Source organism: Perissodus microlepis, chromosome 3 (assembly GCF_051167445.1).
Source record: "Perissodus microlepis isolate ML-2025 ecotype Zambia chromosome 3, ASM5116744v1, whole genome shotgun sequence".
NCBI lineage: Eukaryota > Metazoa > Chordata > Actinopteri > Cichliformes > Cichlidae > Perissodus > Perissodus microlepis.
The window spans coordinates 17,024,547-17,040,897 of NC_140463.1; the positions used below are offsets into that span (position 1 = coordinate 17,024,547).

General features: G+C 38.5%; 2 protein-coding genes across 2 annotated transcripts; one reads left to right on the plus strand and one right to left on the minus strand.

Annotated features, from left to right (window-relative positions):
• Nucleotides 1-137: 137 nt before the first annotated feature.
• On the minus strand, nt 138-6,709 carry LOC146390225 (uncharacterized). The gene is made up of 5 exons (XM_084923275.1): nt 6,641-6,709; nt 4,335-4,436; nt 2,688-2,771; nt 2,020-2,120; nt 138-1,831 (listed from the first exon to the last, which is right to left on the minus strand). The coding sequence occupies exons 2-5, from the start codon at nt 4,423-4,425 to the stop codon at nt 1,757-1,759; spliced, it is 351 nt and encodes a 116-aa protein (XP_084779401.1). The 5' UTR covers nt 4,426-4,436; nt 6,641-6,709; the 3' UTR covers nt 138-1,756.
• Nucleotides 6,710-12,057: 5,348 nt separating this feature from the next.
• Nucleotides 12,058-15,922, plus strand: LOC146390226 (uncharacterized). Its single transcript, XM_084918109.1, has 6 exons — nt 12,058-12,188; nt 13,559-13,652; nt 14,117-14,443; nt 14,536-14,704; nt 15,166-15,290; nt 15,602-15,922. The coding sequence occupies exons 1-6, from the start codon at nt 12,148-12,150 to the stop codon at nt 15,920-15,922; spliced, it is 1,077 nt and encodes a 358-aa protein (XP_084774235.1). The 5' UTR covers nt 12,058-12,147.
• Nucleotides 15,923-16,351: the final 429 nt, after the last annotated feature.

Genomic DNA, 16,351 nt, shown 5'->3' on the forward strand with positions numbered 1-16,351 from the left:
ACTCTTTGTTTGGATTAGTTACCATTGGCCATAATACAATCAAAGGTTACTTACTGATCCTAATCACTACGTTTCAGACAGCATTGATCACATATGCTGATTCAACAAGTGGCACAAACTTCATTGATATACTTTATTGATATACTTTGATATATAAAATCTACAACATTCTGGTAAAACATACAGGCACATAGGAACTGATATATGAGAGCTGTAAATATCAGGTTACTTTGGATCTCCAATCTCTACTTTAGGGTCAAATAAAGTCAAACTTTCATAAAATGTATTTTATATGTGTTTCAAATTCTGCTGCCTTTACACACAGACATGTTTCATGACTTTGCTTATGCATATTTAGCCCGGATGAGAATTTGGGAGCAAGTGGTCATAATTCCCATGGACTAAAAAGCAATAATCAAAAATGTGTTCACAGTTAAGCCCACGTGATGTAAATTTAACCTGAATGTAATGTGCATTGTAATATGTCACAAAAGTAAATGTAGTAAATTAGAGCAACAAAACTAATATTGGAATAATAAAGTATGATTTCCTACAAACAATAAAAATGAGAATAAAGAAAAACAGAGTTTCCATTCTGATATCAGAGTTTGTTAGCTGTGATGCTTGAGCCGCAATAATGAACCAAAGCAAAGTCTCCAGAACACGAGAGCTTCATGTTTAACCAGAGGTGAGAAAAATCTGAAAACTAGTATTTATTTCATTGAGCCAGGTCTTTTTAAAAAACGTTTTTGCTGCTTTAAGTCATTTCAAACTTTTTGATGCATTTGATGCACAGAGTCAGCTGTAATGTGATGCAACACTTCGTGCTTTTGTTTATGACGTTGAAGAACTGACTTTTTTTTAACTGGGTTAAAGAAAGAAAGAAGAAAAAACACACACACTAAGCATGGAAACCAAAAACATAATAATTCGAAGATAAAAAGCAAACATACAGGTATATTAAAAAATGCACAGTCTTAAAATAGTGAATAAAACAAATACATGACAGGCAGCAACACTGTAACACTGTAGTGCACAACAAGCAATATAAACTAACATGTAGCTCAGTTTTGGATCATCAGTTGTGACCAGCAGTGATTCTGACCTCTGAAAGTTCATAAATGTGAGTGTAGATAGACAGGATGACATAAGTGCTGGTGCAGGAGTAGTTCCAGCTTTAAACACCGGGCAGAGCTTTCCACAGACATTAATTCAATTCAATTCAATTCAATTTATTTATGTAGCACCAAATCACAACAGCAGTCGCCTCAAGGAGCTTTATATTGTACAGTAAGAGATCTTTATAAAAAGGCAGCAGTACAATAATTAGTTTAAATTTGCCTCACTCTTTTCCTCACTGAAAGTTGAACTAAATTCCACGCTCGCCCCTGCAGGCATCCTTCAAGTTCGGGTCCTCTACCAGAGGCCTGGGAGCTTCTTCTCGACATCTTCTTATTAAAACAGCTTCTCAAGCTCTTCTCTGAGCCCTTGGTATTTCTCGAGCTTCTCATGTTCCTTCTTCCTGATGTTGCTGTCATTCGGAACCGCTACATCGATCACTACGGCCGTCTTTTTCTGTTTGTCTACCACCACTATGTCTTTTTTATGTTGGGTGTTTTCCCCCTCTGTTTGTTCTCGACGCCAACTTACTGAACAGCATCAAACTGAAGACTTCAAATCTGGTTTATTGCCATGATGTGTTATAAAGAGTTTCGATTCACAGTCTGAGATCTGCAACTTCCAGCTGTTGTTGTCGTCATAAGTCTGAGCTAGAAGTTTCACCTGCTGAGAGCTTCTTCCTCATTAACTTCCTGGTTTTGCTTGAGGCGGTCTGTTTAAAAATGAAAGACAATTCAAAGATTCACTGAGTTATACTGAACACGACAAGTTTAAGAAACTTTAAACTGCTTTAAACTGTGACAGAGCAAATGATATTCTGACACAAACCATAAAAATTTGTTTTCATTATTTTATATTTACAACACTCAAAAGAAAATCCTGTTTTTCTGACAGACTTACATGTTCTTTGCAATTCTGATAAAGCATAAATCCCCATGAGACCAGAGAGATACAGATGAATACAGACACGACGATTGCTAGCCTGCCCGAGAAAGAAATTCCTAAGGTACAAAAACAGTAAAAACACAATTTAGTGTTAATGATATAAACGAGCACATTTTAAAGACAGGAAATGCAATTAACCATTAAATAACCAGTATTACTGTCAGAGGTGAACACCAGACTTTATTTACATGTTTCTGATGCACAGAGAATTTCATTTTTTCTCCACTTACAGTCTGGTGACCTCCAGCTTACATTGGGCCTTTTGCCCAATGATAACCAGGAAAGACTCGAGCCCCCGAAACCCAGAACTGGATAAAACTGATATTTGACATTTTGAATCAGAACCTCAGTATGTTTACCTGAAAGAGCTGCATGTTTATGGGAGGATTTTACTTTGTTGTTTTCCAGATTTTCAAAGTAGATCTAAGATGAAAACTGTTTGTATTGTTAGCCTGATGTTTCATTTCCTACCTACCATTACCTTTCATTAACCCAACACTACACAGACTCAGTTTCACTTCTATAGAACGAGCCTAGTCTTGGACTCTCTTTAGTCTGAGACTAAAAGGAATCCATTTCTAGAAAACTGGATGGGAGTGTTTCTGTTCTATATATATTTTTACCTGCTTCTTTGGTATCTTCACTCTGATCCGGCGTCTGAACATTTCCAGGTTGCTGAATTGTTTCTGTCTTCTCAGGCTTTGATTCTAAAATAAAACAAAACAAAACAAAACAAAACATATGTTTTAATAATATTTTGTATTAACTTAAAAACTGATGTAATGTTATATCAGTGAATTAAGCTGCTCTTGGCTCTGTACATAGTTTTGTTTTACCACGTGGAAACTTACAAAACTGAAACATGAAAACATGAAGACACTAAAAAAAATGTTGTGATCAGAGGAACAGTTTGTAGCTCTTCAGTGTTGGTTTCCTCACATGTCCTGATGAAGCTGCTCAGTAACAGTGTCACTGAGGTTGGACACTGTGGATTTCTGTGGTCGACTCAGACTCTGAGGCCTCCTTCAGGGATGTTACCTGGACCAGCAGCTCCATGAAGAATTAGCCTCACGTGTGTGTAAGCCACAAAGACTCTTGTGTTAAAAAGTCCAACTTAAAGCAGAAATGATCATGTTTACAGTCTTCTGCGTGAACCAGTGTTGGTCTCCATGGATACTTTTACCATCATATCATCTCTAGGCTGTTACTGTACTCAGTAACAGCTGCTCTCTACCCAGTCTACAGGATATTTACACCTCAAGCTGCATTCGTAAAGGCACTAGCATCATAGCTGACCCGCATCCCCCCTCCCACCAACTGTTTACTCCCCTTTCATCCAGAAGACGACTCTGCAGTATCAGGAGCCGGTTGTCGACATTGTGCATTAGCTTTTCCCCCCAAACAGTCCATCTCCTGAACACCATGCTGCCCTCCTCCACACTAGAGTCTCTTCTCTACACACTTCTTGGACTACACAACACGTTACATAAAACTCTCCTCTCATATCCAATACTTGCACTATGCTGTATTGTACTGTTTGACTCTGTGTATTTAAGCTCATCCTGATTCTTTCTATTTCTTATTCTATTTCTATTAAGGTACCATACTGTTGTATTTATTCCTAGTTTCTCTTATTTCTGTATAGTCATATATTTGAATCTTTCATTTTATTTTTACAGTTTGCACCTTCGATGCAGGAGGACAATATTTTATCCCACTGTATACTTCAGTGTATATTGTTGGGTTGACAGTAAAACTCTGCTTAACTTGGTAACAGAGCTTTCAGTTGCTCTGCTCCTCAGCTCTGGAATTATTTTCCTCCTGATATCAAGAATACTGACTCGCTTCCCTCGTTTGAGTCAGAACTTATAACCCATCCGTTTAAACTGGCTCACTCTTCTTAAACATTGACTCCGATATTTGTCTAATGCTGTTTTTAATCCTTGTTACTGTTTGTGCTTTTCTTTTCCTTTTTTGTTTTTGCCTCATTTCTCATCCTGATTGTAATTTGTAAAAATGTTTAACATATTTTCATTGGTGTGTTTTATGGTTTGTTTGTTTTTTTGAAAATCTAATTTCAGGCAAAAAGAATGAGATTTAAAAATAACCACAGGTTACTACACAGACCTACAATCCTAAAGGTGTCAGGGTCCTGGGTCTGTTACGCAGTGGTTTGTTTTTAATTCATATTCTTTGAGTTTTTCATGGTTCAGATTCTGAGCTTAATCATTTGTATAAAGTGTGACTCTGCTAAACATCTGTATGCTCACCTCTGCAGAGGACGAGTGTTAGAAGCAGCACAGCAGCAGAGAAGGCCGAGGGTCTGTGTGTGAAGATCACACTGATCTCCTGAAGAGCCATCACTCATTACTCTGAAAATCAACAAGCAAAACAAGCTTCCTGTTACTCTCTGCATCTCACAGGAAGCAGCCCAGCAGACTAATATAACATCATGTGTTTTATTCTAAATGTTAATGTTTCTGATCCTTTAACATTAAAGAAATCTTACTTCAAAGAAATATTTCAGTGACCACTGGAAAAGAGTGCTGCTTTTTGAAAAACTTTCAAGTGCAAACAAAGAAAAGAGAAAATCTCTTCAAGGATTTCACGTTCAGAGCTTCTTTGTGGTGCGTTTCTTCATGCGTTTCTTCGTCCCTCTGAGCAACATCTCCAGACTGCAGATCCTGTACTGTTGATCAGTGAGTTCCTCCACTCTGTAGAATAGGTTCAGTCCCAATGGAGTTGTTTCAGTGTTGATCCCATTTATATTTAAGCCATTTCCCAAAAATGAATTTTTTTCTTTCCTTTTTTATTGCTCTGACACAAAAAGACCCCACGCCCACAGATGCTGTGAAACAGTGTATGTTTGTTTACGGTGTTTCTCTGCACGTTTTGTTTGTACAGGCTTCCAGCTGCCTTTTCCTGCCCAGCACACCACACACAGCTCTTCTGTGGCACACATGCTCTGAATGTTTCAGTGCTGTTGTTCGAATTAATATTGATGGTGCAGCTGCTTAAGCGTCAGTTAACTTGAACATTTAATTGTATTTATTTACTTTTTTCAGCTCCATTCTGTTTTTGCTTTTGTGTCCATATATACCAACCAGTTCTTCCAACAAGGTGCACAAGAACATGGGGACAGCAGGGGAGTAATAAACATGAACCAGTGGGTTGATGCCAGTACTTGTAGGGCTGATTGTCACTCACCCCTTAAGCCAACTGTAGCCTGTATGATTATTTCAATTATGAAAAGATTACATTGACCCATCAGGTAAATGCCTGGTTTGCCAGATTACTAGTCCTGTCCTGAACATAAATGAAGGAGTGGCAGTCTGCTGGATGAACTTGATTCTTATCAGTGGAGGAATAAATACATTCCACTTAATGTACTTAATGATAGTGTACTAAACAGTTGTTGCTCTGTGGTTCGAGTGACTGACTAGAGTCAAATTCCTGAAATTGTACTGTCTGACTATTATATTTCCACAACTAATTAAAGCTGATACACCATGTTGTAAGGAATTCAACCAGTGCTTACCAGAGCTCATTAACTGGCAGAGCAGTCTCATACCAGAAAAACAGCTACAGTCACATTAAAAATGAACAACGTTACCGGAATAAGTGTTATAAATACTGTAAGTCTGCACATTTATATTTGTGTGAACAGTGAGTCGTTGGGATACTTCTCTCACCCCTTGAGCTGCTACAACATTTTCCTTTGAAAGCAGAACAAGCTCTCTAGCTTTCATTAACAGTGTAGAAATAAAACCTTACAGCCTAAAAGTCAACCGGGTCAAAAACCAGAATCTTTTCAAAGTCAGGGGAGGAAACTGACCCTGCCCCAAACAGCTGAAAAGCTCACTGATGATTGTCACAGTTCAACACAGGCAGGTGACTACTCAGTTTAATCCATGAATTATGTTTCATAATTTTAGCAAACGTGCTTCATCTTCAGCCATTTCAGACAGCTGGGCTTCTGAGTTCGAAAGAAAAAACAAACATGCTGCTGTAGTCAGCTCTGTGGTTGTCTCTATTTGCCAAATATATTAAAGAAAAGTGCAAAGACTCTGGCAAAGTTGGTGGTGATCCTTTAAATACTCACCAGGAACACTGTTCAGTTCATACACAACTAAACAATAGCATACAAAAGAATTGGTTTACACTTGTTTCTTTCTAAAGAAGCATCAAATACAATGTTCCATTATTAAATTGGTCCTGTATATTTGAGATTTTATTGGCTAATACCAAAACCTAACCAAGGAAGGAAAGAAATGGGCTGGTCTTGGGTAAAAGATCGAAACACCCTGTGAAGTCGTGGCACACAACGATGTGTCCCGCTGGTAAAGTTTCTGGGCTACCTTTCCTTGTAACAGTCATCCCTAAAGATTTTCTCCATTTAAAGCTATGCATTATCAGAGATTGTAACATCTAGTCCTTTCACTGAATCAGAGTCAGCAGGGTTGGAGTTAGATTATGATATTTATTATGAAGTTAACCTGCTTTTTGTTATAAGGTTCTTGTTTGTTCGTTCTCTGACTCAAAAACAAGACAAACAAAAATAAATAAAAAGACTTACCACAGATAAAGCCCCCGGACTCCGACACAAACTGCCGCTGTCAAAGTGAAAGGAGTCGCTGGAGCCGAGCAGGAAACAGGAACTCGACAAGGATTAACATGTCGCTGAAAAACCAGACAGTCCAGTCCAATCAGTTCCTAATGTTCATTGCTGCACATTCATTGGTTGCTTCATGAGATAAACACTGAGCACTACAGACACCGGGATGATTCAGCTTTATCACATATTGCATCAGATCAGTACAGATCATGTGTAAACCAAAAACGAACTCAAAATGGTTTCAGCAGTTTCTTCTTACCTTCAACAAACAATACATCTAAAATGTATAAAGTATGTATAAAGTAAGTAATGTATAAATGTCTTTCACTTGATATTCATGAAGTAAATATTTATATGAATTTTACTTAAACCAAATGAATGTTGCACAAGTACTATATGCAAATAAATAGAAAATAATAAAATAAATAAATAAATACTACTACTACTACTACTACTAATAATAATACATGGAGGTCACCACATGATCACAACAAAAAATTAAGCTGACAACAGAGTCAAGTGTGGATTTATATTCTGAGAAACAGATGCAGAAATATGAATAATGTGATTATTGTGGTTTACATTGGATTGTAGTTTGTGTTCTGTTTTCAAGAACAACCACAGCCAAACCCACCTACGTAAGTGTTCTGCAAAATCTTCCAATTAAAGAACTGGAAGATCATCACCTGGCCTTGTCATTTGCTTGAGGGCCATACTAGCATTTAACCAGTGCACACCCTATGATCAGCACCATAGAAAACTGAACCCTAGCATCAGAAATTAACATAACATTTGATGAAGAAGGTCTAAACATTAATGAAAGCAGCACAGAGTCAGGAGCAGAGAGGTCCTTGAAGCTGCAGATCAGACTGTAAAGATGAATTGTTGAGGAGGAAGAAGCAGATGTGAAGTTTTCAGTGTGACAGCATGTTGTCAGTCAGAGCTGCTCACAGTATAAATGTGGGAGTAGAAGGAAGGACGAGAGCAGCCTGATGTGAACAGAAGGAGCTCTGATGTTTGTCACAAACTGTGCAGCCGGCCTGGAGCTACAGGCAGGTTTACCTGAAACCTTCAGACTGAACACACAGAGCTCCAGCTCCATCAAACCCAACACGGGTTACTAAATACTGAACTTGGTGGTGCAGCAGATACTGGAAAACACAATAAAAACTCCAGCCAGCCAGTAGATGGCAGCGATCTGCTAAACCAGGATCTGAAAAAAATGAAGCTGTCAATTCAGCTCTGTGGAGTGGGCAATCATAATGAAGCACTTTATTTCAAGTTCTAGATTCATTTTGGCAACCAAACAGGACCATGTTGAAAAGTTCCTCTGAGCATAACGACAGTGCATACGTTTTTTGTTTTTGTTGTTTTCTGTGTGTCACAGTACAGCAAAAATGCCAGTGTTGATTTTTCAGTGTTAGTAGATTTCAACAGAGTTCCGAGTTAGTTCAACACTTAATCGAGTGAAAATAACACATCGGGAGTTGATTCCTGAAAAGTGTAAGTGTGGATTTTAGTCGTTACTGCATTTTAACACTGTGGGTGTTAAATTAGACCACACCTTCATTTCCTGTGGAGCTTCGCATTTCAGAATCTTCGGTCGCCATTTTTTCTTGCTGCTGCGATAAGTTTTATTCGGTCAAATATTAAGTTTTAGATTGATATTAGAACAAGTAACATGATAACTAGTAAAAATAATAGTATTTGTATCAAAATACATCATCTTTAAGTGTCATATTTGAATTTTAACTGTTTTTTGTTAAGCTGGGCTACTGCTAGCTAAAACTGCAAAGTACCAGTTACTTTCCTCACATTCATTTAGCATAATCTGGCTGTTGGCAGACTGTAACGAATATTACTTGTTAATGTATGTCACAGTTTTTTACTAAACGCCTTTTATTTATTTTCAAATTAAACTTGCTAAATCCTTAGTTCAGGGGTCTCAAACCCGCAGCCCATGTCACTCCTACTTGCAGCCTGTGAAAAAATTTAATGCAATTTGGCCCTTGAAGTGACTGTTTTTTTTTTGTTATTAGCCGAAAAATGATTTAATTAGAATGTAATGTGAGCAGAGTATTACAGGCCCTCGTGGGCAGCGTAGTCCGTGCTGCAGTAAGAACGTGTGGGACTCCCCCTCCTGATGTGTGTGTTTGAGTGCGAGGGAGGGAGAAAGTATGAGTTGCTACCCGCGAGAAACGGAAGATGAAAGCATGTAGATATATGAACCACTGCAGCCAAAAAGACTGGCTGACGAGCCCAGTTGTAAGTAAGCTGTTTATACTCGAGTGTACACTGTGTTCGCTGACAGTAAAGCTAGTTAGCGGCCACGAGCCCGGCGTATTAGCCAGAAGTTTTTTTTTTGTTTTTTTTTACCATGGTTCAGAGCCGCGGAGCTGGGCTTCGGTTAGTTTGGAGTAGGGTTGCCAACTCCCTGAAAAATAAATAAGGGACACCTCGTGGCCAGGGCCGGGCAACCCAGTTGTCTTCACCCTTCCCAGTGTGGTAGCTCTTTTTTTTGTGTGTGAAATTATTTTTTAACCATTTGACTTGAATTTGATTTAAGCAGATGCATATTCTTTGTGACATGACCATATGGGAAACAAATGATCATTTAGCCATTTATTTTTAGCTCAAAATGACAACATTAACACAGTAAAACAGGTCTCTTTCTTAAACAGAAGCCTGTCATGCTTAACTTTTGAGAATATAAGTAAATCTTTCTTTAAAAGAACTCTGTCCTGCTTAACTTAAAATTATATAAATTAATAGAAAGCAATAGAACGAAAAATATTCTTGTAACAGTGCACATATAGTGCATTTAGTACAGTTGGCTTCAGTTGAGGTATTATTTCAGCTTTTCTAATGCTAATCAGCTGCTCCTGTTTGTAAACCCACTTGTTCCCATGATTACGCATCTTAACTCATCATAATTATTCATCTATGTATTACTTTTATGTATTAGTCATCTATTTGTTGTAATCATCTATCCTTGCAGTTGTTTATTACACAAAATAAATTATATTATCACACTTCTGGCCACATAGCGCTGATATTCACTGCACATGCCCATATTAACCTTAACCAGAGGGTTTAAAAAAAACAAACCAGTGTTTACATACCATATCTGCTTCTGCCGTGGCCTGGTGGACAAAAAATTGGTTAAGGGTTCCCCGAGCTTTCACGCCCCTCATGTTCTTCATGTGCCCACCATTAGAAGCATGCCTGTGGAAAAAGTGCGCCGGCACAGTGTGAGCACTCAGAGCATCGGGCGGTATAGTGTGAGACCCTGCATCGTGACCTACCAACTTCTAACCCCTGCGAGTCAATCGTGCAGTTTGAGCAGGAGCTGAATAACGTGACTGAAAAAAATCGCACAGTGTTTGCCCAGCTTTAGGTGTACTGTCATCCGAGACTTGCACCGCAGTGTCGGCGTTTGTTTCCCTGTTGGCCATGCTTCTTGTTGTGGTCATCTGTTGTCTTCCGGTATTTTCTCCGCAAGCGACCTTTCCTCGACCAATGAAATAAGCGGTAATCTGAATTGTCATACTCGAATTGTCATAAGTGTGCTGTCAGCTCATTGGTCACAAAGCAGGAGAGGGGCTGGGAATTGTTTTCAAACAAAGCGTTAATTCCATAAACATTTATAGACTACTTTTGATTCTCACTGTATTACGGGACAAAGTGCGTCCCTTATTAGCTCAATACGGGACGTGTACTTTTGTTTCTAAATACGGGACGATTCCGTTTTTTAAGGGACGGTTGGCAACCCTAGTTTGGAGTGAGAAAAAATGCGTTCAAGTTTGCGGTTTTGCCTTGTTATACAATATTTGAAATTTTAAAAACTAACAAGGCACTACATTTTGGGAAATATTTGTGGGTGGTTTCTTTGTATTTTCTTTGTACTACTTGAACACTAAAGTGACCCTCCAATGAGATGACAGTGCCAGCAGTGGCCCATAGCTCATTGAAGTTTGAGACCCTGGCTTAGGTGAACTAGGATGCTTAAGGCTACCCTGAGAGTACATATAGATGGAAAGATTAGTATGCCCCCTACATCTTGTTAATTATGGTAATTTCATATGTTATGCATTTCTGTGACAAGTAGGCATTTTTCTTTTTTTAGATTGTTTTTTTTTCATGGTAAAATAAGCATTTTCCCACCTAAAAATGAATAATAGGTTTATATTAGGGTTTGTTAGAGTGCAGGGAGAGTTTTTATGGCTTAAAGTATATAAAAATAATAAAATAGAAATATGGTTTCTACTAACCCCCGCGATAATCAAGAGAGTACTGTATTGCAGTGCAGTTATGCAGTTTTGTTCTACTCTTGGAAGGTGGTGATATGCTGGTTCCTGTCGAGTTTAAGGGAGTGAGCAAATGGGTCAGGGTACCAAAGACAGACGATGCCTACAATTACTCCGAATTTTTGCAAGGAGGTAATTTGAGTGTAGTGATTAAAATTAACTAAGTAAATTTATTCATATACTATTCATGTAAGTATTGTTTCGATTTACTTGTACTTTACTCAAAGCCTTCACTGCAGTCCAAGGGCAAATACTGTAAGTTTACTTCACTACATTGACTGCTAATTTAAATGAATAATTCTTTTAGTAATCGAATGAATAAAGAATTTATAAAAATATTATCAAAGTAAAACTGTGATTTACAGATTTATGAATTGTAAATTCATATAGAATTTTATTGATTGTTTCTTTTTTAGTGCTGGTGAAATTCAGTTTGCCAGGTTCTACCAATTTGGTCCTGATGGATTCTGCAGGAGTGGAAGTGGATTCGGACATATTTGATGAACTTTTGAAGTCATCTCAGGTGTCTTTCAGTGTCTTCACTGAAGAATGCAGTGGTAAGAAGTTTAAGCCGTATGTTTCATTTAAAAATGTGTTGTTAAATTTACTAATTTATAGTTGGTGTAATCATGTTTAAATCTATGAGGCTGTCTGTATTGTTAGACAATAGTGTTGCAGGGTCTTCTTCAGAGGCTCCATCTTCATTAGAGTTGTTACCGTCACCTGCATCAGGAGGATCTTCATCAGGTTCAGACACAACAATAATACTCGAATCTACCAAAGCTCAGAAAAGACAGCTAATTGAAGGACCTCCTGACAGCAACACTGCAAGAAATGTAAGTAATCTTCAGGATATGATATGTTGTAACTTAAGATTGCCAATTACCTGTTCATTTGTACCAATACTCAATATCTTTAAAAAAAATTATAAAAACAAAACAATGGTCCCTCTCATGATTAAATAAGATGTAGTGATTAATGCAAAGGCTATAGCAGTTGATGCTGATAATTTTTATACCTTCCTGGTAGGTGCTTTCTATGAATTTCTTGCAATTGTTATTTCAGATCGTCAGAGCAGCCTTGTATTCAAAGCCAGATGGTGATCAAGTATTTAAGGAATATGAGAAAACAAACTGCCTCTCTGATACTACAAGAAGAAAGATGGTGAACATCCTTGTGGCAGACATGGTAGAGAGTCATGGGTAAGTGATGTAAACATTAAGAAAAATCTTTGTGTTTTTTTTTTTATGTCTATAATCTTAGTTGTTTACCATTATTGCACCACTTAAACAGATTCTTCTATATATCATGAAGTCGTTGTTAACTCAAATCAATCATCGTTTTCATTAGTTGCTAACCCCGTATTGATAATGTTTCAAAAGAAAGTCACAATTTGTTATGGAGTGATCTTATTTTTCATTGTCATTATTGTAATTTCTGAATATAGTGCTTCTTAACAGGGATGGTTGACAACAGCAAAACATTAGGAAAATGTGTCTGGACTTCTTTAAGTTTACTTGAAGACGTTTCACCTCTCATCCGAGAAGCTTCTTCAGTTCTAAGGTCAAATGGTGGAGAGTCCCAGATATAAACCTAGTGGGAGTATCCCCCCACAGAGGGACAAAAGGACCCCCTGATGATCTTCTAATCGCCTGAGCCAAGGTGTGAAACTGGGTGTGGGTCCCAATCAGCCAGACCAAACAGCCACTTCACAAGCGCATGGCACAACACAGAAGAGCCACCTCCACAGGACAAGACTCAGCAGTCCATCTGCATCTTAAGGATAAAGGACACTCTTTCGAGGATGCCAATGTTCACATTTTGGACAGAGAGGACAGATGGTTTGAAAGAGGAGTGAAAGAAGCCATCTATGTCCACTGTGAGCGACCATCTTTGAACAGAGGCGGGGGTTTACGACACCAACTCTCTGCCATCTATAATCCAGTTTTGAGATCCCTTCCCAGACGCCTTAACGCCCACTCACATCCTGGGCCATCTGACCTCAGGAATTCGCATGATAAGGTGGGGCCAGGTTTCACAATGAACACACCCGAAACTCTGGCTGATTGGGACCCACACCCAGTTTCACACCTTGGCTCAGGCGATTAGAAGATCATCAGGGGGTCCTTTTGTCCCTCTGTGGGGGGATACTCCCACTAGGTTTATATCTGGGACTCTCCACCATTTGACCTTAGAACTGAAGAAGCTTCTCGGATGAGAGGTGAAACGTCTTCAAGTAAACTTAAAGAAGTCCAGACGCTTTTCTTTGCAAGCTCCTTTGACTACGATGACCTGGATGACTGAGAACCTTCACAGACATTAGGAAAATGTCTGCATCAAATTGTCATAGTCCATGTGGAGCATAATCGAAGTCTTCATTTTCATTATTCTTAAAGACCTGTCAGGTGTGTGATGTGGTCAGTCATGTTTTACAGATGATAGGTAGTTTGGGTAGTTCAAATCATACACCTGGATACATGTTGTTCTTGTTGCTGACATTTTATAATTGAACTTGAATCTGTGTTGAGGTAAATAATTGATAGTTTTCGTGTTCTCTGTATCTGCCTTTTAGGAGGATCCCACCAGTAAGTGTCCGCATTATGTATGCACTTGGGATTACAACCTTGTTCCCAAACTTGAAGGACCCAGATTCAAAGAATGGTTATGTAAGTAATGATGTTATGATGCATACATGCTGTCAGTGTCATAGTCCTGGGTCTGTGACCCAGTTTTTATGCAATTAGACTTTTTTGATTCTGGTTTACTTGATAAATGCCTACAGCTGCAGATATGACAGTCAGTGGTCTGTGAAAGTATTTTGTTGTTGGCTTTTCTGATGCAGTGGTTAAAGAAATCATATGATAAGACTAATTCAGGTCAGTCTGTCATTCAGGCAGTTTACCAAGTTATTCCCTAATGGACCCAAAATAAATAAATGTAAAAAAATATGTCATTGTGTAACAATTGATTTAAATAGACCTCTAATGCATGATGCCATATCTGGCTTTTTGAAATGTAGCACTGAACAATCCCACCAGTCAGGAGTTTTCTTCACTTGCTACAAACAGTGTAGGTAGGGTAGCAGGTAATCAATACTGAACAAATATCTCTCTTGCTCTTAATTCGACAGGAACATTTCTATGATCACCAGAGTGGTTCTGGTTACCTGGCATGGAGATTGAAAACTGTGCAGCGCAACTCTACTGAAGAGATGAAGAAATTAAAGTCAGCTTTTCAAGACAGCCCCAAGACTCTTCGCAACTTCGCAACAAATGCGAGACAGTTGTCAGGTGATGAATGCAAGGAAGCTATGTCAGTGATGAGGCACTCGACTGACATGAAAGTTGTCAAAGAGAAAATGAAGACATTTCAACATAGGCAAAAAGTGATTCAAGATCCAGCCACAGCTTCTTCTGTCCTGGACCTTTTCCCAAGATTTCTGGATACATCTGGCTTGGTAAGGCATAAACTGATTGACTGACAGCTGTGTGGTTCCTTTGTTTGTTGCTCGTTAATGCGTTCTTTCTATTGTCACATTTTGTGTTTCAGATTGACCAAGACTTCACAATGCTGTTTGGGGAGGAAGTGTCTGGTAAATTCCTTGCAAAGTGGCCAACATTCTTTAAGCCAAGAATCATCAAAGATTGCAAAAATCTGTCTCAGAGTACAGAATTGGATGAGCTGCTCGTTTCTGCACAGGGGGACTCTGACGAGGGTGGTAAGTTGGAGATGGTAGACTTCACATGCCTTTACAGCATTTTCACAATTCCCACAGCACAATATATTAGTGGACCATACTATTAAATCAAAACATGTTTTGGCACCTTTACAACACCTTTACAGCTGTCGATTTTATAAATCACATTGGATTTCTGTTCATTTCAGTATGGTATGAAAAGGAATTTACAAACATGGTAAACCTGAAACTTTAATGGCATTTAAAGTTTGACAAAAAAAAAGTTACATAATGTTAGTATTGTTATGACTCAATATTTACGTCACTTGGTGGCCAGAAGATTTTAAGTGTCTTGAAATGAATTTTCATACCATACTGAAGACAGTGGAAAACTGCTTTATTTGAAAAATTATCAGTTATCTAAAACTGAATAACATTGAAAAATGACTGCCGTGGGCCTTTAAATGACAGTAATTGCGATTGTCCTAATTCCTATTCTGTAGTTTGGGACTGCGAGTTGGCTGCCATTCTTTTGCTGCTTCACTTGTTACCTCCAACATCTAAAGGAAGGAAGTCTTCAAAGATTAGCACATCAGATGCTGCTCACCACCTAATGAAATTCATGAAGGTATGATTTTTAGAAATGTGTTAAAGTAGCTTTCTCTTTTGATGAGAAAAGATCCAGATTATCAGATGTTTTAAGAGGGCAAGGGGCTCCACTGTGCAGCAGATATATCTATGCCAGACAGGCTTGGTGTTGCAGCGCCGGCACATTATTGTTTCCATTAAAACTAAAATTACACATTGGAACAAAAATAACTGTGGGCCCGAAGTAAAACATTTTAATATTGTCTTAATTTTAGGCAGCAATGCTGCCACTCAACATCCGATTACCAATTTTGTTTAATGTGAATCATTTGGTTTCTTTCACTCCCTCAGGTGGGAGGTAGCATGGAGACTTTTCTTAAGGCTGGCCCCACTCAGCCATTCCTCCTGTGTGTTGGAGAAAGAAAGAACATCATCCAGAGTTTCTACATTGTCCTAGATCAAAAGGTCATTCCCTGTGTGACGCAGACGGGAGTTGCAGCTTTTGACGAGCTTTTCAAGGCACATTTTGTATTTGCTGTGTCCTATGACGAAGCATTGCACAACTTCTACACATTCATCCAGACCACCGTGTATGGCATTGATGTTGGCAGCGTGAAGGAGAGTCCTCGGGTCAGGGAAATCAGAGCAAGAATTCTTCACAGTACAGTCTAAAGACATCGACTATACAGCACTTTGACTGGAAATGTTCTTGTGTTACTTTTGCAAGATACACCACACAAGTTGCTCAGTGTTATTTAGACATGTCAAGTTCCAGCAACGTTTTTACGTTTGACCTTTGGACAGCCTAGATATTAATTTATCTTTTACAAGCAACACCTCTTCCAAGCACATGGAGACATTTTTTACTCAGAGGTCATCAGTAATTTTTATTTTGAGCCTGCACCTTATGATAGAACCTCTGTTTCACAGCCTGTAAATGTGGCTCATCTTGTGACAGGCAAATACTAGACATGTATAGGACTGTTATTTCTCAACTACAATCCTCAGGAGTTCTGAAAGTACTGTGCAGTGTTTAGTTGGTTCATTGGAGGAAAGTGTTAATGACATACAAGCACATACAAAACAATCTGTTGTTGAATG

Coding starts and splice junctions, on each gene's coding strand:
- LOC146390225 (XM_084923275.1), bottom strand. CDS start 4,425: ATGGCTCTTCAGGAGATCAGTGTGATCTTCACACACAGACCCTCGGCC. Junction 2,772..4,334: donor AACACTCGTCCTCTGCAGAG/GTGAGCATACAG, acceptor GTTTTATTTTAG/AATCAAAGCCTGAGAAGACA. Junction 2,121..2,687: donor TGAAGATACCAAAGAAGCAG/GTAAAAATATAT, acceptor TTTGTACCTTAG/GAATTTCTTTCTCGGGCAGG.
- LOC146390226 (XM_084918109.1), top strand. CDS start 12,148: ATGGTGAACATCCTTGTGGCAGACATGGTAGAGAGTCATGG. Junction 14,444..14,535: donor TTCTGGATACATCTGGCTTG/GTAAGGCATAAA, acceptor TTTGTGTTTCAG/ATTGACCAAGACTTCACAAT. Junction 15,291..15,601: donor ACCTAATGAAATTCATGAAG/GTATGATTTTTA, acceptor TCACTCCCTCAG/GTGGGAGGTAGCATGGAGAC.